This window comes from Geotrypetes seraphini, chromosome 2, assembly GCF_902459505.1.
Source record: "Geotrypetes seraphini chromosome 2, aGeoSer1.1, whole genome shotgun sequence".
NCBI classification, from domain to species: domain Eukaryota; kingdom Metazoa; phylum Chordata; class Amphibia; order Gymnophiona; family Dermophiidae; genus Geotrypetes; species Geotrypetes seraphini.
The window spans coordinates 300,959,243-300,982,718 of NC_047085.1; the positions used below are offsets into that span (position 1 = coordinate 300,959,243).

A 23,476-nucleotide genomic window follows, 5' to 3' on the forward strand; every position below is an offset into this window, starting at 1 on the left:
TGTTTTGGGGGGAAGGAGGGGGGGGGGAGAGGAGCTGAAACTATGTAAGATCCCAAATAGTTAAATAGATTTTATGCTGCTTATACTGGGAATAAGCAGCGGATTTTCCCTAGTCTATTTTAATAATGGCTCATGGACTTTTAGGAAGTTATTCCTTTTTTTAATTTCTGCTAAGCAAACTGCTTTCACCACATTCTTTGGCAACAAATTTCAACAATTAAATAATATGCCAATGACAAGTCTCTTTCAGTTGAAAGGAAGCTCTGAAATGAGGGTGAAGGTGAAAGGGGACAGTCAGGAAAAATCTGAGGAAATACTTCACGGAAATGCCAGTGAATTCATGAACCGGCCTCATGGTAGAACAGAAAACTTTAACTAAATTCAAGAAAGCTTGGGCTAAGTACATAGAATATATAAGGGAGAGGAAAGGATAGTAGATGATATGGATAGACATACTAAATAGGCAGAGTAGTGAAAGGCGGGAGAGGGAAGATATGATAGAGACATTTAGGAGCATATTCTATAAACCGCATCCCAATTGTAGGCAGCGGTAGGCGTCCAACCAACTGGGATGCAAAATTTAAAAAAAAAAAACATCCCGAGGCAGGCTGCCTACATTGTAGGCATCATTGCGAGCCTAGGGAGCTGCATAGGGCCGCCTAAGCTCGCCCAAGGCTAGGCATGAGTGTGGTTTCATCTGGAAATGGCCTTAGGTGAGCTTAGCCGGCCCTAGGCATCTCTCTAGGGCCATGATAGGTGCCTTTCTTTGGCATAATGAAGAATATAGAGTATCTGCCTGAGCCTGAGAGATCAGGTGGCCCCAACTCTATAGCTTGGATATCCAGCAAATGATGTACAGTAGCTTGTGCCTTGAGCACTGTGCCTAGTCCTGGGGAGAGTCCACAAACCAATCCATCAGAGGCCATTCAATTCCAATTTGAAGCCTGATCAAAGAATGTCCAAGACCCGCTGATTGGACGAAATGTGAGCCCAGGCCAGCAGGAGAGTCTGCCCCTTATCTGTAGAGGGGCATACCTCGGCCTGGCATCATTGCACCTATTTGCACAGAACAAGAGGCGAATGCCCTGGAGCCATGAAAAATTAGAGTGTCCAGAACCCCTAGAGGTTCTGGGTCTGCTATCCGGCAGGGACTTAGGGTGATGGTCCACAACAGAATTCATGAGGTCATCCAGGCCTTTGCAAAAAAAAACCTGCTCCTTAAAGGAAAGTTTATCCAAAGGAGTCTTATACGTGGACTCAGCAACTCGTTGTCAGATCCAGAGCACCCTGTGAGCAGAAATGGAGTATGCTGATACCTTAGCCAGTACTCACATAAGAACTCAAAAGAAGCTGAGGAGGAGGCTCCACGGCCTGTCTCCAGAGTGCGCAAACATGTGCGAGTGACAAAGGATGCTGCCAAAGCAGCCTTAATGCCTATAACAGCTGTATCAAAAAGCCTCTGGAGGACAGCATCTACCTGGCTGTCCTGCATATCTGTAAGCAGCACACCACCTACACTAGGAAAAGAGGTGCATATAGTCACCTGCACAATTAAAAAATGGATGGTTTCCTGTAGGTATGCACTTTTTCTGATTATTTGGTGGGGAGGGGGGAAAATAGTTATGCATTAATGTATATAAGTTTAATGTGCATTTCGTGTAATATTATGTATGTTGAAAAATTGTTTGTTTGCACAATGGTAGTTTGGAAATTTAATAAAGATTAAAAAAAAAAAAAATCCACCCTAGGCTGACCCAGAAATTGCTAGTACTCCTGTAACAGTGAACTATCCTAAGAGTTCCTTCCAGAGAGACATACAGCTTGGAGATCAAAAAGCTCATATCAGGGTGCCAGGGAAAGGCAGAAGACTGGGAGCGCATACAGCAAAGCCAGGAGAAAAAAGTGGACAGAACCAGCTAAGAGACCAAATTCAACTCCTGCAGACATAAGATCAGGCAAAGCTGCTCTTGAGGAATCTGAAGAGCCAGAGTTTATGCCCAACAGCCTGATCTCCCATGTCCAGAAGCGCTGTGTTGGAGAATAATGGGCAAGTGAGCTGGTCATCATCTGAAGGATCACCCAGATCAGGATCAGGCAGCGCTGGAATAATGGTGGATTGAGAGGAAGACATGCCCATAGAAGCAATGCCACTGAGACAGAGCAGAGGCAGGGAAGAACACCTGCTGTGAAACACATTCCACAAATATGCCATAAAGTCTGAGAAGGCCTCTGGCTCCTTGGGTGCAGAATCACCCTGAGATGACTGAAGTTTGCGGTTCTTAGGCTGCAGAGGGTCTGTAGCCTTGCACATGGAACCATCAGCTGTGCCAAGCCCCAAAAACAAAATAGACCACCCTGGTAGGCTAGCCAAGCACTTAATCACTTGCTTAATCAGGAGAGGGGCTAAGCTTTGTACTGCCACCACTCCTGGCTGTACCACATGACACAAAAATGCTCCACAGGCACCTAATTTATGCAATCCTGGCAAGAATTAACCCTAGGAGAGCCCAAGGACTCCATCTCAAGAAGTTTTGAGGCAAAAATTGCAGTTTTGGAGAAGCAGGGAACTTTTGAAAAAAAGATCGCTAAAAATCCTAGATGACCACTGCAGAGAAATTTCTGCCAAAGCCATGATATTTTTCACATATAGCAATTTTAGGATTTTCGGGGGAACACAGGGGGATATGTAGAAACCTCCTAAACTGTGAAATTCAGATCCCCCCTCCCGAATCACTTCACAGGTTGTGACAGCCTTTACTGGAAATGTGCTGCAGCCTGCCACAACTCTCTCACAGTAACTAAAATCAGAGAACCACTGCCTCATGCTCAACCTTTATAGAATACCTCTAGGTGCCATTTTTTTTTCTACACTCATATTTGGATAACATGCACTGAATCCTGGTCAAAATGTAATAGTAGTATCCAAAATCAATGAAGAAAAAGAGTTGCACCTTTGTGTGTTCTATTATTGTCACTAGGGCATTAAGCAAGACTTAGGAGAGGAGAGTGAACCTCTACTGTAGTTCAGAAAAAGTTAGGGATGCTCTTGTTAGTAGTGCATTTAGTCTGTTAGTGGCTCTTATAAAATTTTAGTGTGCCCTTAATTCTTTCCTTTTTTTAATTCTTTATTCATTTTTAAAACTACAGTTTTGTACAATAATTAGTACATTTACATAGAATATTAAAATTAAAGCACAATAAACCTACAAGAATTAATAACAAAAAATTATTTCCCCCCCACCCTTCCATCAATTAATCAATAAATAAATACCTATAAACAACCTAAGCATACCTCCTAAACAATTCCAAAATGTACCCCCCCCCCCAGATGTGTATGCTTTTAAAAGATCATCTAAAAAGGTCAGTCCTTACAGTATTTAGTTAATGGTTCCCAAACATCCATAAATTTTTTGTAACTTCCCTGCTGAATGGCCATGAACTGTTCCATTTTAAAGACTTAACAGAGGGACTCCCACCAGAATGAATAATTTAGTCTGTCCCAATTTTTCCAATTTTTTAAAATAAGCTGCATGGCAACCCCCATCATTATAAAAAGAAGTTTGTTATTTCTCACAGATATTTGACTCTTGCCTTTAATATGTGCCCTTAATTCTGAGGAACTAGAATCCCTGGAGAACTTTGAGATGCTTAAACTTGAGGGTTTCCCCCCCCCCCCCCCCCCCACACACACACACAAATCTCCATTATGTTCACCGTTGGAGATATTGAAGAAAGATTTTAATTAAATTCTAAAAATACCTGTGGAAAATATGCCACCTGTGATCCATGCATACTATGTGGGAGACTATGCATATAATGTGGAACACTGTTGCCCCTAATGGTCTCAACAAAGAGATTGAATGGACTGCACGATAATTTGGATTTTTCTGACATTGATTAGTTTAGTCCTTTTGTTATTGGCGAGTGTTTCTGGATTGGCTAACTTTATCACATAACCATCTGACGTTAGTATATACGTCTTGCCGTTCAACGTTAGTTCATCTTAACAAAATAAGAATCAATGACGTGATTCTCTGTCCTCGCATTCTTTCCAATGTGAGATCTGAGGGTAATTTCATTTAGAATATGATGAATGATTTTTGCTACAATTTAAATGTATCTAATTTTATATGATCTTTTAACAATAAGTTTCAGGTAATTGTTTGATATATAGGTTTATATTTGCTATTTTGATTTTTAGTTTCAATCTTCCTCCTGATGAAGCAACTTTTTGTGAAACACGATCGGTGTTGAGGAAGTAGCGGTGTAGACCGAGTCTTGAGGATTATTATACAACATTTCACATTGAGGATTTGGTTATTTTTTCTTCACATGCTGGGATTTGTTCTTGGGGATCTATTATCACAATAACATCTGAACTTTTTAAACTTGATTTCAAACCAGCGACAGTAGACATAAAGGAGACTCTTTAACCTCTTGCACCTGAATCTGGACATTGCCAATCATTAAGTGAAACTAAGTACCATCTTTTGTTTCATCCATTATGGTTTAGTTGTTGAACATACTAACATTAGGTTATCTCATCAATTATGGACAAGGTAGGTAGGTAGGTGCAATGATGGAAAGTCACAATATCATTATTCTACAACACTGCTGTGTTTGAATGATATTATAAACTGAGCACTCACTTATAATTTGTATACAGTTTTTGTTTTTTGTTTTTTTGATTTATAATTTTTAATTAGGTTGATAAACTATTGAATTCTTATATTTATATATATTTTTTTGTTTTTGGTGAATTGATTATTTAATTAATAATTTCTCCTACATCTATATTTCTATATTCCTCATAAGATGGTGCATGCGAAGGGAAATCTCTGTGAGCCCTTAATTTAAAGGAGTTCCTAGACCCTTCTCCTGGAGTTCTATCAAAAGCAACTTTGGTTGCCACCTTTGCTATGGGACATGATAGTGCTTGGGTCCTATAGTACATTTATATTTCCATTATTAAGATCAGAAGTTTTTGGATGAGAGTTTTTTTGGACCTTCAAACTCCATGGGCTCCTTTCACAAAGCCACGTTAGGGCCTTAACGTGCGCTAGATTGCCCCACACGCCAGCCGCTACCGCCTCCTTTTGAGCAGGCGGTAGATTTTCGGCTAAAACCGCTAGTGCACCTTCATAAAAGGAGCCCCAAGTGCTGGACATGGGAGGAACTTTTTTTTCCTTCAGTATCCTCATAAATGCATTGTAAAAATTGGTTCAAAGATAATGTATTCCTTGAAGCAAGGACTCTGATAGTCCCAGTTATTATGTCCTCTCCTCTCCCAGCTGTGGAATCAAAATAAGCATTGACTCCAAATGAGAGATACAAATTTCTCTGCTCTAGAATACATTTCTTTGGGTGTGTTTGTTATATAGAAGGTCCCCCCCCTTTTAATTTCCTTTCTCCCCCTTTTATGAAGCTGCATTAGGCTTTTTTATCACCGGCAACGGAGCTAATACCACCATGGCTGGCGATAAAAAAGCCTAATATGGCTTTATAAAAGGGGGGGAGGGGGGTTATTCCTTGAAATGTGGTTAGAATACCCTCTTTGATTTCCAGATTTTTTTTTCTTTTAATTTTTCTTAATGCCCAATGTATATATATATATTTTTCTGGATAGAGTGTATTTTCTATGTCAAGAATTTGCTTGCTTGTATTTGCAATTATGCATTAATAATTTTTTTTAAAAAAATGTGTGCCCTAAATTGATCTAATGTATTTCAACCTACAATTTAAAGTCAACTAGCATATGTTATAAAGTTCTTCTGTTGTTTTATTAAAACGAATGCTTGAAACCAACTAAAAACATTTTTAAAAATCATGAAAATTAGATCAAACAAACTGACTCCCCCCTTTTACTAAGCCGTGGTAAAGGTTTCTACCATAGGCCAGAGTGCTAAATGCTCCGACACTGCTCTGACACTCGCAGAATTCCTATGAGCGTCAGAGCAGCATCAGAGCAGTGTCGGAGAATTTAGTGCTCCAGGCCGCGGTAGAAACCTGTATTGTGGCGCTCTCCTGAGAAATGGAGAGAGTAAGGAGGGAATATGCAATACAGTATGATGTGTTGAGGGGAAAGCAAGCACAGGAAACTGTCCTGGAATGCAGTAAAATAGTGTTTTGGATGTCTAGTATCGAGAAGTGTCCAAGAAAGTAAAATAAATAAATAAATAAATGAATAAATAATTTGCAACCTATTTGTTAATGTAGATCCTGAGAGATTGTACTAGTGAATGCACAAACTGAAGAAATCTGCCAAGAAGGATTTTTCATGTCAAGCTGATAATCTTGTAGAAACTGAATTTTTAAGGAAATGTCTGTGATGCTGGAACACCGCTTCCTGCCATGGAGAGAGCTTCCTTGATGAATCCAAAAGTGATTGGCAGCCTTACCCTTAAGGATCTTGAAGTACAGCTTCCTCTCTGCATTGGAACAAATCCACTGCTGCTTCTGTAGTAAAGAGCCCCCTTTTCAATGAGTACATGGAGCGAGGACTTCAAATACAAGTCCCATGTGCTATGACAAATGAATCCAGAGAATTTTCTACTTAAAAGATCATGACAAGATTAAAAACCAAGGCTAGACAGCACCACCAGCAGGGGCCTTTTTAATGCTGCTGCAGCCTTGTCTCATGCAAAACCCTGTCTGGAATAAATAAGGTTTCAAAACTAGTGTGCCTGGAGTTTATTGAACCTGACATGTTTGTTTCATATTCCTAATGTGTTTGTAGTAAATTCTGCATTCACATGCTGAAGCTTTTCATAGAAAACTAATGTTATTGACTTTTTGTTAAGAAAGCAAAGCATTTGCAGTACCATTTATAAAGAGATTTAAACAACGTATTTTATAAATGGAACAATACTCTCTAGCTTGTTTGATTGTAGAGTGACCCCTTTCAGGTCCAAAAGCTGTTTCATTTTTTAGCTCATGTCTCATATTGTACGTGAGATATGTATTGCATATACGAGGGGCTGTCTCTAATGAGGGCTATACTTTACACTTAGAGGGCCATAATCAAAAGAAATGTCTAAGTCCTATTTAGACGTAGGGTGTTAGTTGACCAAAGTCGGCAGCGGCAGAATGCCCATTCTCGAAAAGTAATAATAATTATTATTTTATTTTTATATACCACCTGACCAAAAATGGTTCTAGGCGGTTTACAACAAATAAGTACAAGTCATACAGTGGAGAGTACAATTTAAAAGGAAAAAAACAATTCAAAACAAAATACAATAAATAATAATTGGGCCTATAGTAGAAAATATGATTTAAAAGAAAAATGCAATTTAAAAGAATGGTTCTAAGCGAATTACAACAAATAAGAACTGACCATGCAGTAAAAATACAATTTTAAAGAAGATGCATTGCATGGTGGAAGCATAGAATTATTAATCAAAACAACCAGTTAGGATACAAATTTTTCAAATAGTTGGATCTTCAATAGTTTTCTAAAATCAAGATAAGAAGAGGATCCTAACATAATTTTACCAAACCAATTATTCAATTTGGCAGCTTGAAAAGAGAGTGTTCTCTCCAGAAATCTTTTGTAACAATAAAATTTAGCGGAAGGAAATGTAAACAGACAAACTTTGCTTGTGACCTTATTTGGGTGGTTCAAAGAAAAATGGGAAACAAGGTATCCAGGTGACAAACCAAAAATCGATTTGTAACAAATGCAAGCAAACTTAAACAAAACTCTGGCCTCAATAGGCAGCCAGTGGAGTTTCAAATAATATGGTGTAATATGCTCCCATTTTTTCAATCCAAAGATCAATCGAACTGCGGTGTTTTGGACCCCTCTCAATTTTCTTAAAATTTTCTTACAAGCACCCAAATAAATAACATTAACATAATCAAGAATATTTAAAATGGATGACTGCACTAACAGACGGAATGAAGCTTCATCAAAGTATTTCTTAATAGTGCATCCAAAATATTTTTTCCCCCGAAAATCATCTACTACTAAGTCCAGCCATTTGATCGTCCATACTGCTAGTATTACATTACCATTAGTGACTTTTATTCTGCCATTACCTTGCGGTTCAAAGCGGATTACATAAGAGGTTATCTGGACATTTCCAGAAGTGTTACAGAGTTGAGCAGGTTACTTCGGGGAATTGAAATGCTTCCTGCGGTGTTAGTTTGTTTTGATGGATTTCTTGAATAGCAGGGTTTTATTTCTTTTCTGAAAGTTTTGTAGTCTGGTGTCGTGATCAGTAGATTGGATAGTTGGTGGTCTAGTTTCGCTGCCTGCGTGGCCAGTAGGCCATCGTACATTTTTTTGCGCTTCATGCCTCCGATTAGGGAGTGCGTGAATGGTGTTTTGGTTCTCCTTTGCCTGGTTGTGGTAGTTCAGATAAGGCGGTTGTTCAAGTGGGCTGGGCTGTCTCCATTCATGGCTTTAAATAGTAGACAGTGTTTGTGCTAATGTGGGGTTTGAATTTTTGTGTTTGGAAATTGCTGCTGTGGAAAATTGCCTGCTAGGAGAGTGTTTCAGTTAAAACCAGTAATAGAACTTGGAGGCTGTTTAAAATGGATAAGAAAAAAGCCCTGAAGTATATTTTGCCTGTGATTGCACTGCATTACGTTCTGAGCTGAACCAGCTGAGAAGTGGTTGGCTTGGCAACAGCTGAAGAAAGGTTGCTTGTTTAGAACGGCACTCTTCTTACTGAAGTGCTCTGAGCTCTGGGGATAATAATCCTTCTTGGAGGTCTATGGGAGTATTCAGGGCATGTTGAATGCAAAACTGTTTGTGACAATTGCTCATGCTGCTTGTGGGAAGAACTCCATTTTGAAACCTTTTCTATGGGGCCTACAAAGTTGCTTAATTAATTTGTACAAAAGGCTGTCCTAGTGAAGAGGACTGTAACTGAAATTTAAAGGCCAGGAACCAGCAATTGAACTTTCTACTATTCTGACTTTTACTGAGAGCCTGTGTTTATTGGCTATTGTTCTTTTGTGCTTCTTGTTTTTTCTGGAAATTGTTTTGAAGTATTTTTGCATTGCAAGATGGTGAGCTTTAACCACAATCTGGCTTTTTGCCAGAATAAAATCTGGAAACTTGCTTTGTTGTCTGAGTCCTTATTCTCTCAGAAGGAAAGGGAATACTTACCTAAAGACCTATTGCAGGCAACAGACAACAGACTTTAAACCTGAAGGGTTCCCTAAGTCAGTGGGGACCAGGCCAGCTCAGTATTCATTAGTCACAGGACCCGCTGCGCTATCCAGGGGTATGGACTGTGACAATATCCCTCAGTGGAGACTGCCCCAACTTTGTTGGTTGGGCTAAGAACTTTTCATTAGCCTCTCGTAGGATACAATTCTATAACAGGACACCTCTATTTAGGTAATCTAATAATATGAACATAAGAATAGTCATACTGGGTCAGACCAGTGGTCCCTCTAGCCCAGTATCCTGTTTCCACAGCAGCCAATACAGGTCACAAGTACCTGGCAGAAACCCAAATAGTAGCAACATTTCATGCCACAGATCCCAGGGCAAGCAGTGGCATCCCCCATCTGTCTCAATAGGAGACTGTGGACTTTTCCTCCAGGAACTTGTCCAAACCCTTTTTAAACCCAGCAATGCTAAATGCTATCACCAAATCCTCTGGCAAAGAATTCCAGAGCTTAACTATTCATATGGGAAGTGAGCCTGTTCTATCAGGACATTTGGGCGCATATGTATCCTTAGAGAATACTAGTGTAAACCAGCCATGAACATGCCAAAACGTAGTATGAACACTTACAACAGGTCCATGGCTCACATAAATATGGGCCCTGCCCATGCTGCTTCCCTCTGAACATCCCTCCATTGCCCCAGGTCCACCATAAGTGCCTGAACATAATAAAAAAGTGCTTTGATTGTTACCACAGAAAGCCAGTAAATCAAATCCTAAATCCCTTTCCTTTCCCTCTTAACAGTTATATACTATTGCAGTTGAGCACGTATTTATAGAATTGCCTTTTATGCAGTCAGTGTATACTTATCGACATGGATGACAGAATGTAGTGAAAGCAGTTGGCTTAGCAAGGTTTAAAAAATTGGGGGGATAATTTCCTAAAAGAAAAATCCATAAGCCATTATTAAGATGGGAAAATCCATTGCTTCCTAGGATAAGCAGCATATGAGGGGGCGCTGAAAGGTTCTCAGCCCAACCAAGAAAGGAATGGCATGGAGCCATGAATCTTACAAATTATTCCACATATTCACCCTTAAGTTCAACACACTTGGCATATCATGACTGAAGTTTTTTTAACCATTCCAAAAAATACACTGATATCTAGTCACTGAAATACTGCTGCAATCACCTCCGAATCACTCAAAAAGGTCACCTTTTCAAACTCTTTTTAAGGTTTGGAAACAGAAAATAGTAGGATGAAGCAAGATCTGGTGAGTAGGGTGGAAACTCCAACTGTGTCAAAACATCCATTGTTTTGTCAGTTATGTGAGCAAAAAGAGAACACCTTTCTGCAGCTTCCCTTTCCTTTTTCCTTTCAATGCCACCTTTATTCGGCACTGCAAATTTCAGTTGTATTCTAACATAGTAACATAGTAACATAGTAGATGACGGCAGATAAAGACCCGAATGGTCCATCCAGTCTGCCCAACCTGATTCAATTTAAATTTTTTTTTTTTTTTTCTTCTTAGCTATTTCTGGGCGAGAATCCAAAGCTTTACCCGGTACTGTGCTTGAGTTCCAACTGCCGAAATCTCTGTTAAGACTTATTCCAGCCCATCTACATCCTCCCAGCCATTGAAGCCCTCCCCTGCCCATCCTCCTCCAAACGGCCATGCACAGACACAGACCGTACAAGTCTGCCAAGTAACTGGCCTAGTTCAATCTTTAATATTATTTTCTGATTCTAAATCTTCTGTGTTCATCCCACGCTTCTTTGAACTCAGTCACAGTTTTACTCTCCACCACCTCTCTCGGGAGCGCATTCCAGGCATCCACCACCCTCTCCGTAAAGTAGAATTTCCTAACATTGCCCCTGAATCTACCACCCCTCAACCTCAAATTATGTCCTCTGGTTTTACCATTTTCCTTTCTCTGGAAAAGATTTTGTTCTACGTTAATACCCTTTAAGTATTTGAACGTCTGAATCATATCTCCCCTGTCTCTCCTTTCCTCTAGGGTATACATATTCAGGGCTTCCAGTCTCTCCTTATACGTCTTCTGGCGCAAGCCTCCTATCATTTTCGTCGCCCTCCTCTGGACCACCTCAAGTCTTCTTACATCTTTCGCCAGATACGGTCTCCAAAACTGAACACAATACTCCAAGTGGGGCCTCACCAATGACCTGTACAGGGGCATCAACACCTTCTTCCTTCTACTGACTACGCCTCTCTTTATACAGCCCAGAATCCTTCTGGCAGCAGCCACTGCCTTGTCACACTGTTTTTTCGCCTTTAGATCTTCGGACACTATCACCCCAAGGTCCCTCTCCCCGTCCGTGCATATCAGCTTCTCTCCTCCCAGCATATACGGTTCCTTCCTATTATTAATCCCCAAATGCATTACTCTGCATTTCTTTGCATTGAATTTTAGTTGCCAGGCATTAGACCATTCCTCTAACTTTTGCAGATCCTTTTTCATATTCTCCACTCCCTCTTCGGTGTCTACTCTGTTACAAATCTTGGTATCATCTGCAAAAAGGCACACTTTTCCTTCTAACCCTTCAACAATGTCACTCACATACATATTGAACAGGATTGGCCCCAGCACCGAACCCTGAGGGACTCCACTAGTCACCTTTCCTTCCTTCGAGCGACTTCCATTAACCACCACCCTCTGGCGTCTGTCCGACAGCCAGTTTCTGACCCAGTTCACCACTTTGGGTCCTAACTTCAGCCCTTCAAGTTTGTTCAACAGCCTCCTATGAGGAACTGTATCAAAGGCTTTGCTGAAATCCAAGTAAATTTCATCTAGCATATGTCCTTGATCCAGCTCTCTGGTCACCCAATCAAAAAATTCAATCAGGTTCGTTTGGCACGATTTACCTTTTGTAAAGCCATGTTGCCTCGGATCCTGTAACCCATTAGATTCAAGGAAATACACTATCCTTTCTTTCAGCAACACTTCCATTATTTTTCCAACAACTGAAGTGAGGCTCACCGGCCTGTAGTTTCCTGCTTCATCCCTGTGACCACTTTTATGAATAGGGACCACATCCGCTCTCCTCCAATCCCCAGGAATCACTCCCGTCTCCAGAGATTTGTTGAACAAGTCTTTAATAGGACTCGCCAGAACCTCTCTGAGCTCCCTTAGTATCCTGGGATGGATCCCGTCTGGTCCCATCGCTTTGTCCACCTTCAGTTTTTCAAGTTGCTCATAAACACCCTCCTCCGTGAACGGCGCAGAATCTACTCCATTTTCTCGTGTATCTTTGCCAGACAATCTCGGTCCTTCTCCAGGATTTTCTTCTGTGAACACAGAACAGAAGTATTTGTTTAGCACATTTGCTTTCTCCTCATCACTCTCCACATATTTGTTCCCAGCATCTTTTAGCCTAGCAATTCCATTTTTTATCTTCCTCCTTTCACTAATATATCTGAAAAATTTTTTATCTCCCTTTTTTACATTTTTAGCCATTTGTTCTTCCGCCTGTGCCTTCGCCAAACGTATCTCTCTCTTGGCTTCTTTCAGTTTCACTCTGTAGTCCTTTCTACTCTCCTCTTCTTGGGTTTTTTTATATTTCATGAACGCCAACTCTTTCGCCTTTATTTTCTCAGCCACTAGGTTGGAGAACCATATCGGCTTCCTTTTTCTCTTGTTTTTATTGATTTTTTTCACATAAAGGTCCGTAGCCATTTTTATCGCTCCTTTCAGCTTAGACCACTGTCTTTCCACTTCTCTTATGTCCTCCCATCCTAACAGCTCTTTCTTCAGGTACTTTCCCATTGCATTAAAGTCCGTACGTTTGAAATCTAGGACTTTAAGTATCGTGCGGCCGCTCTCCACTTTAGCCGTTATATCAAACCAAACCGTTTGATGATCGCTACTATCCAGGTGAGCACCCACTCGAACATTAGAGATACTCTCTCCATTTGTGAGGACCAGATCCAATATCGCTTTTTCCCTTGTGGGTTCCGTCACCATTTGTCTGAGCAGAGCCTCTTGAAAGGCATCCACAATCTCCCTACTTCTTTCCGATTCCGCAGACAGAACATTCCAGTCCGCATCCGGCAGGTTGAAATCTCCCAACAGCAGAACCTCCTCTTTCCTTCCAAACTTTTGGATATCCACAATCAGATCCTTATCAATTTGCTGCGATTGAGTCGGAGGTCTGTAGACTACACCCGCGTAGATAGAAGTTCCATCTTCTCTTTTCAGAGCAATCCATATCGCTTCTTCCTCTCCCCAGGTCCCTTGCATTTCGGTCGCTTGGATATTGATCTTTACATAGAGAGCTACTCCTCCACCTTTATGACCATCTCTGTCCTTCCTAAAAAGATTATATCCCGGTATGTTTGCATCCCATCCATGTGATTCACTGAACCATGTCTCTGTGATAGCAACAATATCTAGATCTGCCTCTAATATCAGGGCTTGCAGATCATGAACTTTGTTGCTTAGACTGCGAGCATTTGTGGTCATCGCTTTCCAGCTATTTTTCAGCGATAATCTAATTCTGCATTACCTGTTTGGCTCCTTGGAAGATAGACAGTCCTTACATCACCTTCCTGATCCCAAAACACTGTGGCCATGACTTTTCCTGCTGACTTTTGGGTTTTGAGTTTACTTGGCCTTGGGGACCCTGAGTGCCACCATTGCATAAACTATTTTGTCTCAGAATCATAGTGGTGTAACCATATTTCATCAACAGTAACTAGGCATTCCAATAAGTTGGCACCAGCTTGTTGAAAAAGCTGCAAAATCAATTTGGAAGTGACCACTCGACATAGTTTCTCGTCAGCATTCAAACATTTGGGCACCCACTTGGCTGACACCTTCTGCATACCCAGCTGCTCATGGATTATACACCCATATTCCCTGGATATCTGTAGTGTCTCAGAAATTGTTGTAGCCAATATTCACTGATCTGCCAAAATCAGGTCATGGACATGGTCAACAATTTCAAAATCTAATATCCCAAAATCTTAAGGGAATCATTTTGTTGTTATCATGAGCTTGGTTCTTCTTCTGCTGGCCACCGTTGGGTCTAGATAAGTGTTTTTATTGGAATTTTCATTCAACTTGCCTTATGTGTAAGGCTTCTTTCTTCTAATCAATATGAAAACTAGTGGCATATGATCCTCTCCAACAAAGTGCATATACCTGGCTCATTCCAAGGTCATGCTTTAGGGAGGACACACTCCCTGAATCATGGTTGGTGTGGAGATTCTCACCTTCCTGTGTTGGACCTGGTCTCTGAATGGCATCAGTGGATTTCTCTTGGATTGTGGGGCTAGTAAGAGAGAGATATAGCACAGTGCATGCTGAGAATACTACTCCTCTGTTACTGGAGAAGTAACAAAATGGGTCCCATGCAGCTCTATTGACTGAAACCACAAACAGAGAGACCCTCTTTGGACAGATAGGCAGGTTGTAGGGGATGGGTGGAAGAAAGAGAGCAGTGACATGTATAAGGCTGATGTAGAAGGAACTGCAATGGGGTTCTTTTATCATTTGTTATTCCACAGTTCAGAACAAGTCTCATCAGTGACTGATAAATAATCCTAGTCTGATTTCTAGTATTAGTACTATAGCTTATTTTCTGTCTTACCTCAGAGAAGATTACAGCCCTGTTTCTTTGGCCTGGTGGGCTGGGGACACAGGACTGCACGAATGGCCTCATCAAATACTGTTTTCAGGCCTCTCTGTGTGAGAGCAGAGCACTCTAGATACTTCACTGCATCTACAAAGTGAGAGGAAAAAGACATGTTCATCAAAGGGAATTGGAGAAAAAAGAACAAGATCATACTATATTGAGTTTAACTCCCCAAGAAATATTCCGCAGGCCCCCAGTTACTAACACTGACAAAAAATAGAAAATATTGGTACATATCTCTGCAGGTACTTTGTCCTTATGTAATTGTCAAAGGGAAAGTACTCTGATGTTGCAAGAACATGGTAGGCAGCATGTGAATTCCCATCAAAATGAACCTCGAATATGAACCAATATTTTTGGGCCAAAAAAGGCCCCAAAATGGGGATCTCGGTTTATATTTGAGTCTACTACCATAGTTTAAAAAAATATCCAAATGTAAGCCTACCGGGCTGTGGGGAAAGGAATTGCGGATCAAGGGCAGGCCCAACATGTGAGGCAGGCAGCTGACTCCTCTCAGCAGCATCCACAGCGGTCATCCATGCTCTTTGCCAGGAGGAGGGGGGCTGAGGAGTCAGCGTCACAAAAGGATTCTGAGCAGCCCTGCCTTTGGTCCCGGCTGGCAATAATGAAGCCAGATGCCGCGGGGGCCTTCCCTCTTGCCAAATCGCTAAAGGCTTTGTTGATCTCAATCCCGCCCCCTCTGAAGTTACTTCCTGATTTTGAGGGGCGGGATCGAGACCGGCAGAGCCTTTAGCGATTTGGCAATAGAGAAGGCCCCTGCAGCATCTGGCTTCATTATTGCCAGCCGGTTTAGCAGGACCGGGATGGGACCAAAGGCAGGGCTGCTCACAATATGGATGCTTCGTTGACTCTTTACTCCCTCACCTCCTCGTGGCTGGCAAACAGCAAGGAGGACTTCTGCTGGGAGGAATCAGCTGCCTGCCTCGCTGATATTCTTACATATGGGTGACATCATCCAAGGAGCCCGGTACAAACAGTATGACAAGTGAACTGTCACTTTAAGTTGAAAAACTTTGTGACTTCCTTCCCACCCGTCATTTTGAGCCCCTCAGTTCTGTAAGCAAGCTAAGAAGCCAACCAGGGGAGATGGGTGGGATGTGATAATATCTGCCTGCTTGCCTTGGATAACATCTGTTACGGTAAGTAACTGTGCTTTATCCTGGACAAGCAGGCAACATATTCTCACATATGACTCCCTAGCTTAACGTAATGGGATGGAGGGAGAGTTGGCCAGATAAGAGAATAAAAAGTATAATACTGCATGGCCGATGTAACCATCGCATCTGGAAAGAATTCCAGAGAATAGAGAGAGATGAATGTGTGAACTGAGGACCAAGTAGCTGCTTTGTGAGGTTCAGATCTGGTGGAATTAAAAGGAAAATGTCATCTGCATATGAGAATAGCCATTCTCTGGGGTTAAGAGTAATTGAATGTAGGGTGATCATAAAGATGTATAGTAGTGGTGAGACTGGCGATCCTTGTGGTATTCCACATGGTGAAGTCCAGTAGTCAGCGTAAAGGCCATCTTTTATTGTCTGTTTACCAGGAAACTTTGGAACCATTGTAGAACCAGTCCTGAAATTCCTAGCTTAGTAGTAGTGTTTGATTTGCTGTGTCAAAGGTCACAGAGACATCAAATTGTAATAATAGCATTTGTTCTCCCATACTTAATGCCGATCTTACTCTGGATACCAGATCAACCAAGCATGTTTCTGTACTGTGTGAACTTCTAAACCCATATTGAGTAGGTAACGGCAGATTCCTTCGCATGATATAATTTTTTAGTTGTGAGGTGATTACAAACTTTTACTCTCTTCTATCAAATTACGATAGTAGTTTTTAACGCGGGGAGCCGTGCTGAATGGCTCACGCTGTTCCCGATGCTCATAGAAACTCAATGAGCATTGGGAGCAGCGCGGGCCATTCAGCATAGCTTTCTGTGCTAAAAACTGCTAGCGCAGTTTGTTAGAAGAGGCCCTAGTACGGTCATAAAGGGTATGCTTACTACCAGTCTATAGCTTGTGGGTTGGGATCGGTCTAAGTAGAATTTTGCCAAATGCCTTTGAAAACCTTCCTTGTTTCAGAGTGGAATTAAGTAGATCATCTGGTCAACAGAATACATCTTCTGACATATCACAATATAGATATGATGGACATGGGTCCAGTTGTCAGCCAGTTCCAAATAGTCTACTTACCGGTGGTTTTAATTCCTTCTCTGTGACTGTATTAAAGATTGTTGATATATTTATTAGGTTGTCCTCAGTTTTGGTGTCATCTGGTAGGTTGTCTATATTATTTATGAATAGTTTAAACATAGGGCTCCTTTTATCAAGGTGCGGTAGCGGTTAACGCGCGGAATACTGAGTGTTCATCTGCCTGCCGCGCTAGTTGCTAACGCCTCCATTGATGAGGCATTAGTTTTTAGGCTTGCCGCGGGGGTTAGCGCGTGATGAAATGTCCGACGCGCTAACCCTCGTAGTGCGCCTTGATAAAAGGAGCCCATAGTCTCAATTTTATTTGCGAAATACAATTCAAGTGTGTCAGATGTGGGGGAGAATCTGTTTGAGGAATTTACAGAGGTGCAGTCACAGTTGTTAGAGATTTAAATAGTTGTTTTTTAGATCTTTTTTATCTTTTCCAGTCAGGTTTGAGAAGTATTTGTGTTTGTGTTTGATTTGACCATTGTAAGGTGAGAATGGTTTCCTCTATTTATCTCTGAGCATTTGGTTCCCAAACTTCCTTCAAGATCATTCTAATTTTCAATATTCTTTTTTCAGACTTTTCAATTCTGTTGAGAACCCTGGTCTTTTTTTTCCCGCTTCTGGGTACAGTACTTTCCTTTCCACTAGTGGGACCATGGAGTCTGGTGTGGTCTCAAAGGATTCTATCCATCCAGTATGGTTGAGGTCTGGATTTAAGTTAATTGTTTGTAGTATGGATCCTATCTTTTCCCAAAATAGTTTGGTATCTATTTTCCCTCAAGTTTTGACTGACGTTCCTTTGGATGTGACTGTATGCACTCTGATCTATAATTCCATTCCATTCGCTGAGAGACAACTGACTTATTTATTATTTATTCAGTTTTCTATACCGTTCTCCCAGGAGAACTCAGAACGGTTTGCATGAATTTATTCAGGTACTCAAGCATTTTTCCCTGTTCCGGCGGGCTCACAATCTAGCTAATGTACCTGGGGCAATGGGGGGATAAAGTGATTTGCCTAGGGTCACAAGAAGCAGCATGGGTTTGAACCCACAACCCCAGGGTGCTGAGGCTGTAGCTTTAACCACTGTGCCAAACTCTTATTCAGTTGTTGTAACCATATGTAGTGAGTGACCTTTTTCATGGGTGGGGCCTGCTATTTTATGTAAGAAGAAAGACTTATTCAGGAATTGTATTAAATCATTCACTTCCTCATCTACATTGTTTTTCAGAGGTAGGTTGAAATCACCTAATAACATCAGGAAGGAACATAATAATTCAGCATTGGCGTACCAAAGGGGGGCGGGCGGGGGGGGGGGGGGGACAGTCTGCCCCGGGTGCACGCTCCAAGGGGATGCACAGCCGGCACTCCAGGTCTAGAACCTCCCACCCTACTCTGCCATTGTTGCTTTCCTGAAACAGCAGCAGTAAACTTTAAATTCAGTCATCGTGGGACCTTCTTGCACCTCCCTGTGGCTGCTAGTCTACCCCTTCCAACATCACTTCATTGTTCCAGAGCAGAGCTGGCAGCTGTGGGGAGGTGCATCAAGGTCCTGCAATGACTGCATTTAAGCTTACAGTCACTGCTGCTGATTTGAGAATCATACAGCAGTGGTGGGGGTGGTGTGGGAGTGAGGGGGCAGGATACTGGATGACATTGGGGTGGAGGGAAGGAGTGAGAAGGGAGCAGGATACTGGTATGGAAGGGTGATGGAGAGAGAGAAAGGGGGAAGATGCTGATGGAATCGGTGTGCAGGGAGAGAGAGAGACAGACAGACAGACAGGAAGGGGAAGGATGTGGGAATTAAATTGGGTTGGAGGGCGATAAAAGGGCGGATGCTGATGGAAGAGGGGTGGATGGAGAGAGAGAAAGGGCAGACATTGGATGTTAGTGGGGTGGGGAGAAGGGGATCCTCTGCTTGATGGAAGAGGGGATGGGAGAGAGAGAGAGGGGAGCAGATGGGAAGTGAGGAGGGGAGAGATAAAGAGGGGAGTAGATGCAGGAAGGAAGTGGAGCACATTTTGACCAAGACCCAGGAGGTCTAAAACACAGCATGAGATCTAGAGGTTAATGTGCAGGATTCCTTTTAAATTGGCAGAATGAGTTCTATACCTGGTTCACTCTTGGAACTGACTTTTTCTAGATCAGTGTTCTTCAACCTTTTAACATCTATGACCGGCAGAAATAAAATAATTATTTTGTGGACCAGCACCAGTCCGCGGACCGGCAGTTCAAGAACACTGAGCTAAGTCAGGGGCCAGACCCTGCCCATCTCCAACCAATCTTCGCCCCACCCCATAATAGTACTAAGTGTAACACCATTTTTTCCATTCATTTTTCATATATTCACGCACACAATATAATCGTATTAACAACACATCATGGTTAACCACAAAATTAAACTACAGAAAGCACACTGTATGCTTCTCAATATTCATTCCTACCAGAACACAGATAACCCCATGCAAATACGGGACCAAAAACTAAAAGTACTAATATATATAAACAAACCCTAAGGTGCAAGACTCTGCATGCAGTACAACCCCAGAGGAAAAGAAACAAATGCATTTCTTCCTGAACAGACAGCAGATGTAAATCAATCACATCTGGAGTACGTACTGCATCCAATATTGGTCGCCATACCTAAAGAAGGATATGGCGATACTCGAGAGGGTACAGAAGAGATCGACCAATTTGATAAAAGGTATGGAAAACCTTTCATACGCCGAAAGATTGGAGAAACTGGGGCTCTTTTCCCTGGAGAAGCGGAGACTTAGAGGGGACATGATAGAGTCTTATAAGATCTTCAAGGGCATAGAGACAGTGGAGAGGGACAGATTCTTTAAACTTTTGAAAACTACAAGAACAAGAGGCCATTTGGAAAAATTAAGAGGGGACAGATTCAGAACCAATGCTAGGAAGTTCTTCTTCACCCAACGGGTGGTGGACAACTGGAATGTGCTTCCAGAGGGCGTGATAGGACAAGGTACAGTATTGGAGTTCAAGAAGTGTTTGGACAATTTTCTGTAGGAAAAGGGGATAGAAGGTTACTATACAGGTCCTGGACCTGGTGGTCCCACGCGTGAGTGGACTGCTGGGCATGATGGACCTCTGGTCTGACCCAGCAGAGGCACTTCTTATGTTTTTATTCCTACTACTGTTGTTGTCGCCCTCCCTCCATGCTGTACCTTACCTTCTGGCCTGCCCCCTGGTATCTTAGGCCGGCTCCCTCTTCCTCAGTGCTGCAGTGCACAAAGCCGTGGGCAGCGACTTCCCGTGCCTCATCTGGAAGCCTTCCCTCTGACGTTGCGACGTTAGAGAGAAGGCTTCCGGTTCAATTGCAGGACGCACGTAGGAGCCTCTGCCCATGGCTTTGTGCACTGCAGCACTGAGGAAGAGGGAGCTGGCTTGAAGACAACACTGCATTGATTGCACTGTGGACTGCCGGCTGAAGAGCACTGTCTGGGGCCTGATGCATGTGCCGGCCCTGTGGACCAGCAGGAACTTTCTGCGGACCGGCACCAGTCCATGGACCGGCAGTTGAAGAACACTGCTCTAGACAGTGAATGCAAAAGAAGTGTTCACATGGTAAAAGCATGGACGAGTAATGGGAAGTCTGATTATAAAGCATATTTTTTATTGACTACTGTTTCCTCACCTTTATTCGACATACTGTATTGCTAATCGCCAAATGGCAGCTAGACAATTAACAATAAAAGCTCTTGGTGAGCTGTGGAGAGGAAGGGAGGAAGATAGAGAAGATGCAGAAGAAATTAAGAGATTATTAATGTATTATTTTGTGTGTATGTTACCTGCATTATGAAGTAAAAGCTTGATTACAAAGCCAAATTTGAAGAACCTTTTTGAAAGTAAAGTATGAAGATTCAGATTTAAGGTGAAGTGGTAGTATGTTCCAAAGTTTAGGTCCAGCATAAACAAAAGCGGTGGCATGGGTGGTGTCGAGCCTTATTAATGGAAGAAGGGGGGAGGTGGAGGAGAGCTTGTTGTGAGGAATACAGGGACCTGGGAGAAAAAGAGAATGAGTAAATTGAAAATCTAATCAGGAGCAGAGGGTTGGAGGCCCTTGTGCTAATTAGAAACAAGAAGAGTAGTTTGTAATTAATGTGAAAAGAAAAGTTTGTAATTAATGTTTGTTTGAGTAATGGAGCCTAACAATGCCTAGAGCAAGCATAAGTGCTCTGCACCTAAATATAAGCACTTAGCTGCTAACTTACAGTCAAACCTCGGTTTACGAGTACACTGGTTTGCGAGTGTTTTGCAAGACGAGCAAAACATTTGCAAAATCGGCACCTCGGAAACCGAGCTTGACTCGATTTACGAGCGCCCCCCCTCGATCTGGCATCCCCCTCCGCTCGCATTGCCCCCCCCCTGCCACAATCTGGCATCCCCCACGCACCCACCCACCCACCCAAACACATTGGCTTACCCCCATCTGGCACCGGCACCAGCAACAATGCACAGGACATGCCGGTGCCCGAAGATCTGCTGTCTTCCTTTTGCTGGGCCTTGAGCATGTGCGCATGCTCAAGGCCTTCTAGTCTCACTCTTTCCGAGATTCTCGGAGATCTCCGTGGCGGATGCTAGATCGTGATGGGTGGGGGGGGGTGGAGGCGACGTGAGCGGGGGGGATGGCGGATCGTGGGGAGATGCCGGATCACGGGGGAGGGGGGATGTGGAGCAGCATCGGTAGCCTGGGGGGGGGGAAGGTGGAGCAGCGCCGCTGGCCTCGGGGGGGGGGGGGAACGTATCAAGCGAGTTTCCCTTAGTTCTTATGGGGAAACTCGCTTTGATATACGAGTACTTTGGTTTACGAGCATGCTTCTGGAACAAATTATGCTCGTAAACCAAGGTTCCACTGTATATTTCTATAACAAGGTTAAGCACAGCATTTTCAAGTTTACCATTAAAAAAGATTAGTGTGTGAGCCGTTACTGTCAACTATTTTGTAGGTGATAAGGCTCATGCGCTAATCATATGCTAATCATACCAATGCACTAACTGATTAGCATAGAAGTGCCTACTATCCACCCCAGCATGTGGCCTAGATTTTAGCATCCTATAAATGCCTCTGATATCACTATATCACACTCTGCACAACTGTAATAAGGGAGGCAGCAGGCAGCTCCTCGATGCAAACCTCTACTGCACAAGAGGGAAGAATCATGTCAAAATATGCTATCACTTTAGTTAAGATATTTTCATAATTTCTTTATTCTGTTAAACACACAAAAAAAAGTGTGCATACATGGCAGCTAACTTTGCGCAAAACTTTGCCTTAGAGCTTAGCCCACACGCTATTTAAATCCATGGAAATGCAATTCATTAATATTGATGCAGAAACCTGCACAGAAAACATTACCCCAGTCCTTGCCTCACAGTAGTAGAAGTCTAACGGATTCCCCTCTCCTCCCCAAATTCTGCCATATTCTTGCCATCCAGCTCAAAGAGTGAAAAAAGAAAGGAAAGGGATTAGGACTTGTATATCACCTTTTGGTAGTTACACAAGTTTCAAGTTTATTAGTATTTGATGGATCGCTTATTTAATTTGCTAAGCGATGTACAATTTATAAAAGCATAGGTTGTGAAAAGGACATATCATAAGTGATTTTATTCTAGGACAAACATGAGAAGTGATGGAAGGAGGGGAAAGTTACAATTTTTATAGTAAAAGAAGAAAAACACAAAAAAGGAAAAAACAAGAGGCAGGGAACAGAAAATGAGGACCTCAACGCTCAAAGTGGTTTACATATCTACACGTACTTATTTTGTACCTAGGGCAATGGAGGATTAAGTGACATGCCCAGGGTCACAAGGAGCAGCCATGGGATTCCTCTGGGTGCCGAGGCAGCAGCTCTACCACTAGGCCACTCAAAATAGCGCACCTGACCAGGGAAGCACCGCTAGGGGTCAGCCTGTCAATGCAATGTCCATTCCTTTATTTCGAATCAGGATGCACCGCTAGGGGCCAGGTGCTGTCATTATGAATGATGGCAGTGCCAGGGGCAGGAGCAGGTAGGTGTTGATCCTGCCTTTTCACTCTTTGAGGGAGGTAGAGAGGATCTGGGAGTTCAAGGAGGGAAGGGGATTTTTTTTAATTTTTTTTTTTTTTTTTTACTATGGTTGATATTCAAAGGCATTTATGTATTTGTGAACATATAGTTGGCTTATTCATCTAGCTTCATAAAACATATGGATAATATTAGGGCATTTATATTGCTCAATTGCTTGATATTATCCATATATTTATGGGTAATTGAATGAGAGAAGGCTAAAATATCACAAGAACAACGCTGAATTGATATATTAAATTAAACACTGGTGCTGACACCGGTTCATAGACAACCACGCGAAAGACAAAGGCGCGCGCCGACAACTGAGCGCAAAACGGAGGCGCGCGCCAAAGAAAATTACAGTTTTTAGGGGCTCCGACGGGGGTTTTTGTTGGGGAGCCT

General features: G+C 42.3%; 1 protein-coding gene across 2 annotated transcripts in view; it reads right to left on the reverse strand.

Annotated features, from left to right (window-relative positions):
• The window catches only part of RAC2 (Rac family small GTPase 2), an 83,666-nt gene that overhangs the window by 5,329 nt on the left and 54,861 nt on the right, over positions 1–23,476 (reverse strand). For both annotated transcript variants that reach the window (XM_033933410.1, XM_033933409.1), the window contains one exon: positions 14,737–14,868. In XM_033933410.1, the coding sequence (XP_033789301.1) occupies positions 14,738–14,868 (131 nt within the window). In that variant the 3' untranslated portion in view covers position 14,737. The remainder of the gene's footprint in view (positions 1–14,736; positions 14,869–23,476) is intronic.